Consider the following 14,612-nt stretch of genomic DNA (forward strand, 5'->3'; position numbering starts at 1 on the left):
CTGGGGTCCTTATAACAATAACTTGACAACACATGGTAGCTGCAGCTATTTGGGACAGCTCTGCTGTCACCGGAAGGGCACACAGATGGTATCTACTGCGCATGGGCGTTGAGCAACAACGGCTCCCCGCAGATTACACAACATGTTGTCGGCAAGTTTTTGGCGCTATTCCAAAACGGAAACACAATTTAGCGTTTTCAGTAGGGCTACAACGTTTCCGGAAAAAAACTGCATTTCTATGTAATAGGGACAGCAAACGTATTCAGAAACGTATAAAAACGAGCACAAAAACACTGTGTGTAACAAGGGCCTCAGGGTTGGAGGACATTCCAAGAGTCATAGGAAAAAGTAGATTTCCCAAGATCAGAACACACTTGAGGGACCCTAAGAAACATCCAGTCATTATATATATATATACATGTATATATAAATAAAACCCATTTAGTTTGTTTTTTGTAAAATATGTTATCAATACTAAGTCAGACAACATTATAAACTTAAAGTGTGGGCGGACTTCGCAGCACAGAGCAGCTTACGTTTTACTTTCACTTCTAGAGTAGATTTAACTTTATGTGAAGGAAAGAAAGAAGACTCTAGAGGCGACACGACAGATTACAAACCAATGGCAGATGATTTGGCTCTTTCGGATTTAAACCCCACAGCAGCAAAAGCTTGACTGTAGAGGAGCTCAGAGGATCAGTTCAGACCTGCGTGATGTGCTAAATAACAGCTACATTGATCCATCAGATAGAACATTACGGAAGGTATTACTATATTATTTAAATTAGAACCTAACATCAACTCTGTCTGTCCAACAAATGGATACTAGTCATTGAAAATGAATTAAAACGTTAGCGCTCTACAGATATAGGGAGGTGTAGTGGTTACATCATTGTTGTTTCCGGCCGGTCCACCTCGCTTGAAATTGCAATGTATTTCCAATTGACACATTTCTAAATCGTCTAGTTTAAAACAAATAAAGCATGAACATTGGCAAGGTGTACCTTTCTGTGTCTATTCATCCACAATTTATAGCTCAACATGAAACAATTCGCAATTAATCGTAAAATAATTACGTATAATTTTATTTCAACCAAAAATGCTTAAACAATAATGTTTGTGATAGAAGGGAACTCATTTTGTGCAAAAATGGAAAGCTTGCCAATGTTCATGAGGCAGAATTATTACAATAGCCGATAATACATTTCCCCAATGATAAATCCCTATACGGGTGGACCGTGCGGGAAACTAAAGTGACGTCAGACTACACCTCCCTATTGAGTGTCATTATGTATAATGTCCGGTGTCACCGGTAATACCAGTGTTGTCATGAGTTTATTAGTCATGGAAAATCATCACATCACCGTGGCAACCTATGCTGTCTCATTATTCCAACACATGATTCTGACAAATACACATGCAGGCTAATGCATTGTCAGCATTTCACATCTCGCATTATATGCAGTTGCCTTAATGGAATTATTGATTTTAAATGCTGAAAAAATATATATAACTCTGTTCTCTCTGCACGTTAACATATGCTAGCACTGAAACCCATGCAAATGTATTTAGCCAGAAAGTATTATGAATAGACTTTAAAAAAAAATTAAAACATTTTCTATAAGACAAATCATTGAATTATCATATTGACCTACCGAATCCAATTCGACTAAGAAGATTGTGTGTCGGGTACAGCCCTACACGTGTAGTGTGTGTGTTCTCTGTGTGCACACATGCCAATGACCATACAGTATTCGTGTGGGTCTGCTGCAGAAGCTGTTGTGTATGATCTCTAAAGAATGTGCCCCCCATCAAAGTTGTAGATATTATAATTATAAATATAGATATTCTTTATCAGATTGAGGCCTGTTTTTCCCTGCTTCCATGCTTGGCTGTTCGGGGCTCCAGACTAACGTTTCCCACTAACAGCTCTGGCGCTTCCTACTGACCTTTTAGCAGCAACAACCAAAACATTTGCAGCATCACTTCAATTGACATTCAGAACATTATAATGACGATGGCTACTGGCCAAAAAAAGACCCCCCAAAAATGTTCCCCTGAAAGGATTAATTGCGGTTACTGATCAATACTTTGGTAATGATACATTTACATTTACATTTACATTTAGTCATTTAGTCATTTAGCTGACGCTTTTATCCAAAGCGACTTACAAGTTCTGTACGACAAGCCATCAGGAAGGGCACAACTCTATCAGCTGAGTAACAATGTTCATCAAAGTGTTGAATACAGACATTTTAGATATCTCCAAACAGCTGTTAAGTGGTACTGCAATGCGATCAATGCATATGTTCCTGCATAATTCATGCTTCATACTGTTATGATTTGATTTGATTTGATGTTTTTTATTTTCGTGTCTTACATACAGGTGTATGCCCCAGCCCATATGGGCTTACAAGACAAATAAACAATAAGTATATAATAGTATACTTGACAAATTACTTGACAAATGACATATAGACCAAGAATTTTGTGTTATGAGAGCTTTGTGTTTAAACTATGTGGTAGAATCGACCTCTAGTTGACCCATAACCATTTTGCCACACTGCAAACAGCACCATACAACACATGACGTCCCTGTCTTAGCAATATGTAAGCAGACATGTGATCCCTTCCTTATGGGAGAGAGAGTCTCCTGCTGATGCTGACTCTCATCAGACTTTTGGAACTACTGTGACACAGGAGGATCCGAATGACCTTTTCTTTTTTTTAAAGAGAGAGACAGAGAGAGTAACATTATCACGTCTCATGCCTTCTCGTATCATTGCTATGCCGATGATACTCAACTCTTCCTCTCCTTTCCTCCCTCAGATACGAATGCAGCTGTGACTGCTTCCCCGACAGCCAAGAACCTTGGTGTTGTCCTCGACGACCAGTTGAACTTCTCCGCTCACATCGCAGCAACAACCAGAACCTGCAAATTCCTCCTGAGCAACGTCAGAAGGATCCGCCCCTTCCTGACAAAAGAAGCCACCCAACTCCTCGTCCAATCAACAGTCATCTCCCGCCTCGACTACTGCAACGCACTGCTCGCTGGCCTTCCGACCACTGCCACCAAGCCTCTTCAACTCATTCAGAACGCAGCCACCTGCCCGATCTCAAACCTACCGAAGTCGGCCCATGTCACCCCACTTCTTAGGGACCTGCACTGGCTCCCCATTGCTGCACGAATCCGCTTCAAGGCCCTCGTCGCTTTGGATAAAAGCATCAGCTAAATGACAAAATGTAAATGTAAATGTAAAGAGAGAGAGAGCAAGAGCGAGAGCGAGAGAGCAATAGAGAGAGAGAGAGAGAGAGAGAGAGAGAGAGAGAGAGAGAGAGAGAGAGAGAGAGAGAGAGAGAGAGAGACCTCAGTAACAGTATCTACATGAGTGGAAACAATGGATGTCTAAATACCTGGAAGAACTTGAGCTACTAAGAGCGTCTGAAGCGAAGGAGCTGAATGGCTTACTTGGACCTGACTGGATAGGTATTTGGTGACGAATGCCTTGCGTTAGCTCCCCAGACACTTGTCTCCCCCTCTTACACACACGCGCGTGTGTGATATACGTTCCAAAAATGGGGTACATTTGCAAGTTGCACTGGTGTGCCTAGTCATCCATAGTCACACCATCTCCAGCTGCAATATGTGACTAAATGGACAAATCCCTAAATGGACTCTAGGGGGACAAATCCTAGGGGTGTGTGTGTCTGTGTGCGTATTTATAGTATACTTGTGGGGACCAGTTTGAGTTCTAGACATTCAAGAAGTGAGGACATTTCGTCCGTTCCTCACTTTGAAATAGGTTAGGGGAAGGGTTCAGGTTAGGCATGCAGTGGTTATGGTCAAAGTAAGGGTAAGGGGCCAGGCAATGAATGTGACGAATTAAATGTAGGTAATGGTACTCACAAATATAGTAATACATGGCTGTGTGTGTGTGTGTGTGACTGAAATTATTTGGTATCAGCTGGCCTTGCTGGTTCCCAGCTGTATATGCTACGCTTTGCTCGCTTCAAGTCACAACCGGACATAAACTAAAATTAATCTCCCGGGTAACGGTATGTCATGAAATTCCATTTTACTTACTCAGACGCATTTTATATTATACTGAACATAAAATCCGGGCAAGTTATGTGTCAAACACTTACCCTGAAGTCGTTGAAATGGTCCAACTGTTTAGTCTGTTTACTGGGCACTGCCATGATGAATAGAATGTAACTTGGAGTGTGTATGTGTGTGTGTTAAAGTTAAAGTTATTTATAAATGTTTTACCCAGGGACAGTGCACATCAATCAACATCTTCAGTTTCCACATCAATGTAAATGTAGCAGAATTAGCTAATGAGCTAATTTTCATCTGTAGTCCCTGCCTCATCATGTCTTGGTGAGAGGAATGCATGGTGTGGGAGGAAACCAGAGTACCCGGAAGAAACCCACGCAAACACAGAGAGAACATGCAAACTCGACAGAAAGGCCCCCTGCTGGGGTTCGAAGTAACTCAGGACCTTCTTGCTGTGAGGCAGCAGTGCTTGTGAGCATCACGCCTTAGAGAAGGAGGAGCCAATGAGTTGTATGTCATGTGTTAGTTACAGGACGTTGCTTGTACATAGTAACATATATGTTGTCGACAAAGACACACACACACACACACACACACACACACACACACACACACACACACACACACACACACACACACACATACACATACACATACACACACACACACACACACACAGGTATCTTACCTTCATAAGAACAGACTCGCTGAGTTTCTCTCTGTTGACAATCTTTATGGCGACTTTCTGACACGTGACACAGTGAATGGCCAGCTTCACAAGACCTGAAAGACACAGAGAGACACAATATACAATGTTGAATGAATGAATGAATGAATGAATGAATGAAAACTTTATTTAACAGATTGCAGAATGGGTACAATACAGTACGGCTCAATACACACAATTGTTAAGGGGATGCAGACCAGAGAAAGACGTTTGTCTTGTTTACATCAGGGTCCCCCATTTTCAATTCATAGTGACATTTATGACATACACAACATACATGACATTTATGGCATAGGGACATACATGACATACAGGTATTTAGTACTGTTACATTTGTGACATATACGATATGCAAATATACAGTACTGTTACCCGTAGATCCTGACAGAGTATATACATATGATGTGGAGGGGACTGTACATTAGGAGGGGGTGGGTGGGTGGGAGAGAAATATACATACATGTTGTCAATGTTGTTTACTTCAAACCCTTTTCTTTCTTCAAAGCTTGTTTTGTTCAAGCTTTGTGGGGAGCATCGAGTTATTCACAAAATGACCTACGTGGGAATAGAACGGAGATGATGGCCTTACAGGACAGTAGAGCAAAATGAGTCCCCGAGTCTGAATCTGAAAGAACACACCGTGCCATTCAAAACTATCTCCCATCCTCACCCTCTGGAGGGCATGGATCAAAAGGCCCGTGGAGGCTGTAACACAGCAACGCTCCTACCAGGTCCACTGCATATGTACTGCCATCAGCCAGCCATACATAATCCCCACAGTAAAAAGAAATGTCAACACAAGCATGAAAGAACCAATGTGGAGAAAAGCAATAGTTTTTTTCTTCCTGCAGGGCCAATGGCTTCATCAATCTGTATCAAACAGCTGACACACCAGGGAGCACAGTCCACTCTGTACTGAAGGTCTTGAGCGAGAGCTAGAAAATGCCACATATACACCTCTTCATTAGCCTACCTGCTGATGCATACAGTACATATTTCACAGGAGATGTGTGTTTCTGTATTTTAATGGTGATTTCCCCATGGATTTCCCCCCTAAAGGTGGAAACGGAAGCCATAAACACCAGAAGCTTTGCGCCAAAATGGCACCATGGGGGCTCTTTTATGTGTGCAGTTGGAGCCGAAATGGCATCTCTTGGGCAACATTGGCTGTGTGTCATTGATCTTGCTGTCCATGGAGCCTGGGGACTGCTACTCAAACGCCTGCCCTTATACAGCCTAGGAAGGGGTGCAAGCACACGACACTTGGTGATGAATATTTTATATTGATGTAATCCCCACATATAGATAATAGACAATCTCACCTCCTCCACCCTCACCCTGAACACTGAGCCCTCTCCTCGACTCCCTCTTCTTCACCCACGCCTGGAGGAGGTCCAGCACCTGGCGGCATGGTGCACACAGACAACCTCGACCACAACACCATGAAAACCAAAAAGCTAATCATGGACTTCAAGAAGACCAGAGTGAATGTAATTTCTTACTAATTTAAAACCATACAAAACAAATATATATAAATATATGCAAAACATAAAAATAATATATATATATCCTGAAGAAAAAATAAAAAAAATGTAAACACCCGTGAAATCTCACCAACTGCATCATAGTATATAGCCTTGTACGGCAACTGCACTGCCTCAGACCGAAAAACACTGCAGAGGGTGGTGAAAACCGCCCAACGTATAACCAGTACATCACTCCCTGCAATTGAGACTATCCAACACAAAGGCACGCAGCATTGTCAAAGACACCTCTCACCCCAATCACAGACTGTTTGTCCTCCTTTATACCTATCTACTGCCTTCACTGTCTACAACTGCAAAATGCAGGTCAATAGAATGTGGACTCTGAAGATGACTTACATTTCAAAATAAGCTCCTGCTTAGTGACCGGGAGGTAGGAATATGATTGTGATACCTTCACATGACCTACATGTGATTATGTGAAAATGACATGTGACATCATGTAAGCATATGAATACAATTGTTTTGGAAATGCACATAATATATAAAATGTGGAACCTTCTACACATGGAATTTGTGTGGCTTTTCTCTAAGAGTTATCTACATTATATTGATGATGGATGGATGTATTCACTGTTTACTTATATATTAATTTATTAATGAAGACAATGACTCTCCTGACAAGTTGAGACTTGATATGATTTGCCAATCAGAGTTAGTCAGTCACACATTCATTTCCCGTTACAATAATCAACACTCACACACACCAAACGCTGGCAAAGCTTGGCTACAATGGGTCTGCCTGGGTTCAGAAAACAAACATACATGCTTGCATGCATGCACACGGACATGGACACACACACAATGTACTCGTCACCACTGAATCAGCAGCTCAGTTTCATTGATTTGACTTCCTTGCATCACTCTCTGCTGTACTCAGATCAATAGACCATAACTACATGGTGGGCTACATGTCCTCTGCCTGGAGATCTCTGCAGGCTCCTCTCTGCATGCACCTCTGGGGGAACCATGAGAACCACATTCAGGCTTCTCTCTCTCTCTCTCTCTCTCTGCATGCATATCTGGGGGAACCAGGAGAACCACATTCAGACATTCAGGCACAAAAGTGGATGTTATAATCAATACCGGTCAAGGCACCAGGTTGGTTTCATCTCTTAAATGTAGAACTATGCAGACAATGAGGCCTCTCCCTGCTGTGGGCAGTGCGGACTGGGTGGTGGGTGAGGCTGACTCAGTGGTCCACTTCCTGCAGTACATCACCTTAGATAGGAGAACTGCATCAGCAGGCAGCGGTCTACCACTGCTGCTGCCAGCGCCATACAGAGCTTACAGTAGCTTGCAAGCCAGAACCCAATAGATCCTAGAGGGATATTCATGTCAGGAGACTACATGCAAAAACATGAACATACAATTTGTTAAGATAAGGCGATGTGGCGATGGGTTGCCCACCAATAATAGCTAATAACCTGACCATAACCTTGAGACAGTATGGAACAAAGTATAGCGTACTAGTAAAGTATATCTCTGCTCACAGATTGTTCTTTTTTCCTTTGTAGACCTACAAAGCTAACTGTTTCTGCCACATTTTTTATCTACATCAGATCAACGCTTGTGACACGTCAACCGTCACAGCAGCATTTATTTTACAATCTACACCGGCTGTGAATACAGCAAAGATGAGTCTCAAAGTTTGCCAATGAGAAATTGTGATTTCTGGGCATGAATGCACATAAACTTCTGGCCAAAATCTTCTAATAATTTTATCACAGGTTTCAATCGGGATGTTTGGCACAATAAATAAAGAACAACTTTGTTTAGTCTAAAATTATGTAGGACTATACCTATTTGTTAATTGTGAATATATATAACCATGTGTGGCATTGCGTGAGCCTTGTTGTGAGCCTACTATGGGTCAGTACCAGAAATCAAGGGTGACATTTATTTTTGCCTATTGATATAAAATTACACGTCCCAGCATCCAAAAACAAGTGGGGAAAAGAGTTGACAGGGAGCTGGAATGTCACTTCTAGTCAGGAAGTGCTTGTAGATATGGATAGGATAGTGGACAATTTTTACGAGCATTAAACCAGGGCAGTACACAGAAGAAGCGGACAGAGTTTGAATGACAGGAGGGAAATACACTACTCGCGTGTATATATAGCTTAATAGCAGCGTAATCAAATCATTGTTATAAAGAAGAAAACCAGTTGCATTCGTTCTTTGAATACACTGTAGCTAGTGTAGCATTATCTGAATAATACCTTTCCACGGACTCTGATGCAGTGTGACAGTATTATGTACACTATTATCTATTATTGGATTGCCATTCTATTTATATTCTATTCTACTCCATAGTATTGCCTACTCATCTAGCATATCAATACCTTCAATCAGGGAATTGGAATCTTACCACAGTTGGCCAAAATGAAGAGATCACATTATTTAACATAATTATGCATGGATGTCTTTGTTGTGAACATGCATTTACATAGCAGTCAATGTATTTCCAGGCTTCACTGACTGATAAAAAATTGCAGAAAATCACTTGCGTATTACATCCATCTGACGCACAGCCGCCCTATACACCTAGTGGAGATTGTGGCATTGAATAAAATGACAGTGTCTCTGTCCAGGTGTACAGTACAGGTGTAGGTACAGTACTGGTGTAAGTACAGGTGTAGTACAGTACAGGTGTAGGTACAGTACAGGTGTAGGTAGAGTACAGGTGTAGGTAGAGTACAGGTGTAGGTACAGTACAGTACAGGTGTAGGTACAGACTAGTACAGGTGTTGGTACAGTACAGTACCGGATGTGTTTGGCCTGGCAGATCTGCTTGAGGTCCGTTCGTTAGACATTTAAATTTAACCAACCAACCCACCAGCCAACCAACCTTCACCCCGCAAGAACAGCAGACATTGTGGATCTGAGCCAGGTACACACACGCATCACTAGCACACACACAGACATACACACACGCATCACTAGCACACACACAGACATACACACACGCATCACTAGCACACACACAGACATACACACACACATCACTAGCACACACACAGACATACACACACACATCACTAGCACACACACAGACATACACACACGCATCACTAGCACACACACAGACATACACACACGCATCACTAGCACACACACAGACATACACACACGCATCACTAGCACACACACAGACATGTACACACACACATCACTAGCACACACACACAGACATGTACACACACACATCACTAGCACACACACAGACATACACACACGCATCACTAGCACACACACAGACACACACGCATCATTTTTATTAACCTTTTTCCCAACTGAAGTCGGTGGTCCTATTGGAAAAGCCGTCCCCAATCAACTAGTGTTTAGCCTGAAATGGATCTCTAATACTGGCCCAAGTTAAACACCCCCCCCCCCCACACACACACACACACACCCCCACACATACACACAACCCCACACACCCCCCCACACATACACACACCCCCACACACCCCCCCACACACCCCCACACACACACACACACACACACACACACGCACAATCAATGGTGATCAATGGTGAAAGGTCAGCTGTCAGATGGGTTGTGACCTTTAACATTCACAGATCTTCATCATCAACACCTCCCACACACAACACACTGTTCACACACATATTATGCACAAAGGTTCGCAATACTGTACAATACAGGATCTGATGCAGCGAGGACACCTTCACCAGGACGTAAAGCCACAATACAGGATCTGATGCAGCGAGGACACCTTCACCAGGACGTAAAGCCACAATACAGGATCTGATGCAGCGAGGACACCTTCACCGGGACGTAAAGCCACAATACAGGATCTGATGCAGCGAGGACACCTTCACCGGGACGTAAAGCCACAATACAGGATCTGATGCAGCGAGGACACCTTCACCGGGACGTAAAGCCACAATACAGGATCTGATGCAGCGAGGACACCTTCACCAGGACGTAAAGCCACAATACAGGATCTGATGCAGCCAGGACACCTTCACCGGGACGTAAAGCCACAATACAGGATCTGATGCAGCCAGGACACCTTCACCGGGACGTAAAGCCACAATACAGGATCTGATGCAGCCAGGACACCTTCACCGGGACGTAAAGCCACAATACAGGATCTGATGCAGCCAGGACACCTTCACCGGGACGTAAAACTTTGTCCAAAGCACTTTACAATTTGCTCCTCACTTTTTACCCATTCACTCACACATTCACACACCGACGGCGGAGGCGACCATGCAAGGTGCCAATCTGCTCATCGGGAGCAGTTAGGGGTTAAGTGTCTTGCTCTACACACTGCCGGGGAGGAGCTGGAATCGAACTGGGAGCCTCTGGATTACCAGATGACTGCTCTACCCCCCGGGCCACTGTCGCCCCAAGTGTATTATTGTTGTATTATTCCTAGATTGTTTTGAAAATAGGTGTTCCATTTAGGGATGCACCGAAATTTCGGTGACCAAAAGTTTTCGGCCGAAAATGGCCAAAAATGGCCTTTCGGCTTTCGGCCGAAAGAGTTTTTTCACCGAAACAGAAGCAACCTGTAACCTAACGCGTGTTGTTGTGATGATGTCATCAAAATGTGGATTCAGTGATTACATGCGCGCTGTGAGCTCTTCAGTCCTGCGTGCAATACTCCTCTTGGGACTCGGGAGCAATGCATCTCCTCGGGAGTCGCGCTGTTTCTATGTAAACTCCGCGCGCAACGAGTCCAATAAATGCGTCTTTAACATACTTTATCCTTATTTACTATATGCCCGTCGCGGTTAATCTGATCTAATATGCATATTATTCAGAGCGAGAGGGGGAGGGATTGTCTCTCTCTCTCTCTCTCTCTCTCTCTCTCTCTCTCTCTCTCTCTCTCTCTCTCTCTCTCTCTCTCTCTCTCTCTCTCTCTCTCTCTCTCTCTCTCTCTCTCTCTCTCTCTCTCTCTCTCATGACATACAGATAGACAGTACTGCTACATCTATACATTTATGACATACCAGATTTGCAAATACAGTACTGTTTGTGATACAAAAAGACCCATAATAGTGATTATTTATTATTTAAGTTAAGTTTTGCCATAATCATATATTTTTCCATAATCAGGTAGCTGAACAACATTGGTAAAAAGAAATTCTATTCTATGAATCATTTTCGGCCTTTCGGTTTTCGGCCAACCATTTCCTATTTTCGGTATCGGTTTCGGCCAAGAATTTCCCATTCGGTGCATCCCTAGTACCATTAGCCCTATTGTGAATAATCATAGGCCGGTATTGCACGTGGCAGGTAATGATTTTCTACCAAAGTACGCCCGCTGTAATAGTTCTCAATGAAACTTGAAATATCCGTTCAATAATTTATGGAAAGAGACGTGCTGTGTAATTATTTGTGTGCAGCAAAAAAAAACGATTCGGCTCCATTGTGTTGGAGGGATGGCAGACATTTCTACGGCTGAAAACCCGCGAACCTCGGCAAGTCACGCCAGAACTATCCGGATTGATAGATAGGATAGCACTCCTGGGAAGAAGGAAAATATTTGGGGGTGAACTTCCCCTTTAAGAACTGCTGTAAACTGTGTAATAGTCCCGGGGACAGAATATGCCAGGACATATCGCTTGTCTTTTGTTGGCACAGTGTTTTTGGCAAAGTACAACATCTTCAATCACACAATGTCATGGAGTCTCCGGCTGAATGGGTGCCGACCCACACACTCACACACTCTGTGATGCACGCTCCCAAGTGACGCCTGCCTGTAAGAGAGGCCACTCTTCTGCACCACTTAAGGCTTGTTTCTGACAGCAGCCCGGCCTACGGACACACACACACACTGCTCAGCACAGCACTGTCAGCCACAAGGTAATATCTCCCTGTGCTTTCTGGAGAACTGTCTCAAGGCTGATGATGAGCCTGTCACAGCACTGGCACCAGGTGAGTTTAATAAAATAAGCAGAAAGAAAGAGGCAGAGAGCGATGGAGGGATAGAGAGAGCGGACGAGCAGAGATGGTCACCTAGAAGCAGACCTGTCTCTGTACCTCGGTAGGGTTGTAATGGAGTTTCCTGGCCATCAGGGAGCCATCTGTAGCTTGTGTGATTGATGAGCCCACCACCTCACACATTAGAATTAGACCTGCCAGCAACCGAATCTGAGCTCTGGCCCATTTACATCCTATTATAGAGACAGCAAGGCTCCTGTACACAACAGCCATGCATGTATCATACAGTAGTATGTATGCCTGGGCACACGCATGCACACAAACGCAGGAGAGGAGTCGGATAGAGGTTACACACAGGGAATACAGACACACACGCACACGCACACGCACACACACACACACACACGCACACACACACACACACACACACACTGTACACACACACACACACACACACACACACACACACACACACACACACACACACACACACACACACACACACACACCAATACATGCCCATTGTCCATTCATTGTCCAGTGCTCATATCATCCAAAAATATATCGACTGATCTTTTGCACCCGTCCTGTAATTGCATACTGTATCTCCTCGCCTATCAGTCACTCAATGGTATCCTGCTTTGCTCCATCCAATCAGAAGGGGCGGAGGGCCACCTGCTGCTAGGTAACATCGATTACATGCCAGTGCTGGTTTACCAATGAGGAGGAGAGGTCTAGAGCCGGCAGCACGCCGCGGAGGCTGTTCCGATTCACCAGGGAGACGTTCTCATCGTCATGGACGGCCCATAGAGGCTAATGAGACCAAATAGATTCAAATGAACCTGAACATTGATTTCATACGATGGATTAAGCATCCTGTTCTATTCAGCAGTCACACTTGTGGCTCCAGGCCAGTGATGAAATATCGGATTGGAAAGGATCAAGGTCTCGGGGAGTCCAGCGATGTGAACTGGTTGAACAGATCCTTGCACGAGGGAGAGGGCGGCTGCAGGCAAGCTCAATGGTTTCCATGTTTTCATTCCTTATTTTGTCTATAAATAAAATGTGGCAACTTCACAAGACACAGTGCTGTCTTCCTGTTGTCAAATCAATGTGTCGAGAGCAGGAGCGGCCATCCAATCAGGGACGAGCATGCAGAGGAAGGTGAGAGGAAGACCAATGGTTAGCTCCCAATGGAAACCTTTACCAGGCAACAATACACAGGGTTGGGAGTAAAGGATTTCATGTGATGGGATTACAATAATCTATTACAGTTCCTGTACAAACAAAGTCATCAGATTACAGATACTTCTTGGGGGGAAAAGGGTGACTACTAGCTGAGTAAAATGAGTGAGTTAATAGACACAAACAGTTTTACCCCAGCTTGAAGTATCAACACTACAGTTTGTAAATGAAAAAAGGCTGTTTAACATTATAGTCTATAAATCTGGGAGCAAAGTACTCCAAAAGGAATAAATAGTAATCTGATTATATTACTGAGTTAGAGTAATCCTGTGGATTACGTTTCTGACACAATTAGAAAAAGATGACAGGTAATCTATAGGGGAGTACATTTTGAACGTATACCATCCTAACACTAACAACAAACAAATGAAATGCTTGGCTCTAGTGTCCAGATACAGAATACACATGAACTCTATATACTACAGATTGAATGTGATGTTCTTGCATATTAATGTGTACGTAGTAGGGCTTATACAGTAAGTACAAAATATGTATAACGTTTTTAAAAAGGGGAACTACGCCCAATTTCAGAATTCATACATGTTATTCCTCTGGTCTAAGACAGTACACAAAGATGAGTGAAACTGAACAACTCTTGTAAACTAGAGCGCTGCCTAAAGCTGCTCCATAGACAATGAATTGGACTTGATAGGTACGTTTTCTGTTTCAGAACTGAGACGACTACAATAGAATATAAATTTGGATAAAAAAAAAAAAAAAAAAATGCATTCTGTGGGTCCACAAAACTCTGGTGGGTGGGTCTCCCATTCCCAGTCCATGGAGCAGCTGCCGCCTGCCTGATGACATCACATTTTTTATTCTTACTTCTCTGGTTTCTGGCATTTGGGAGAGAGTAGCTCATGTTCATAAATATTAATCGAACTGTCTTAGGCCATGGAAATAACATATTACAATTTTTTACAAGTGGTATTCCCCTTTAAGCTCTGATACAATGTCCAATAGCCAGTACTCGGTATAGGAGGAGGAGAAGTGTGTCAAGGTTGGGGTATTCTCCTTCCTCTCAGCCCTCCTCCCTTCCTCCATCTCTACCTCCATCCCTCCATGTCTCCCATGACACTATCTAAAGCAGAATCACACCGAACCTCATTCCACCCCGGC

At 43.4% G+C, this 14,612-nt stretch overlaps 1 protein-coding gene across 2 annotated transcripts in view; it reads right to left on the reverse strand.

Moving 5' to 3' along the window:
* The window catches only part of brsk2b (BR serine/threonine kinase 2b), a gene marked incomplete at both ends in the record, with an annotated part of 215,821 nt that overhangs the window by 98,932 nt on the left and 102,277 nt on the right, over positions 1–14,612 (reverse strand). For both annotated transcript variants that reach the window (XM_084337223.1, XM_084337224.1), the window contains one exon: positions 4,746–4,840. In XM_084337223.1, the coding sequence (XP_084193349.1) occupies positions 4,746–4,840 (95 nt within the window). The remainder of the gene's footprint in view (positions 1–4,745; positions 4,841–14,612) is intronic.

Source organism: Notolepis coatsorum (genome assembly GCF_963971535.1).
Source record: "Notolepis coatsorum genome assembly, chromosome: 20".
Classification (NCBI taxonomy): Eukaryota; Metazoa; Chordata; class Actinopteri; order Aulopiformes; family Paralepididae; genus Notolepis; species Notolepis coatsorum.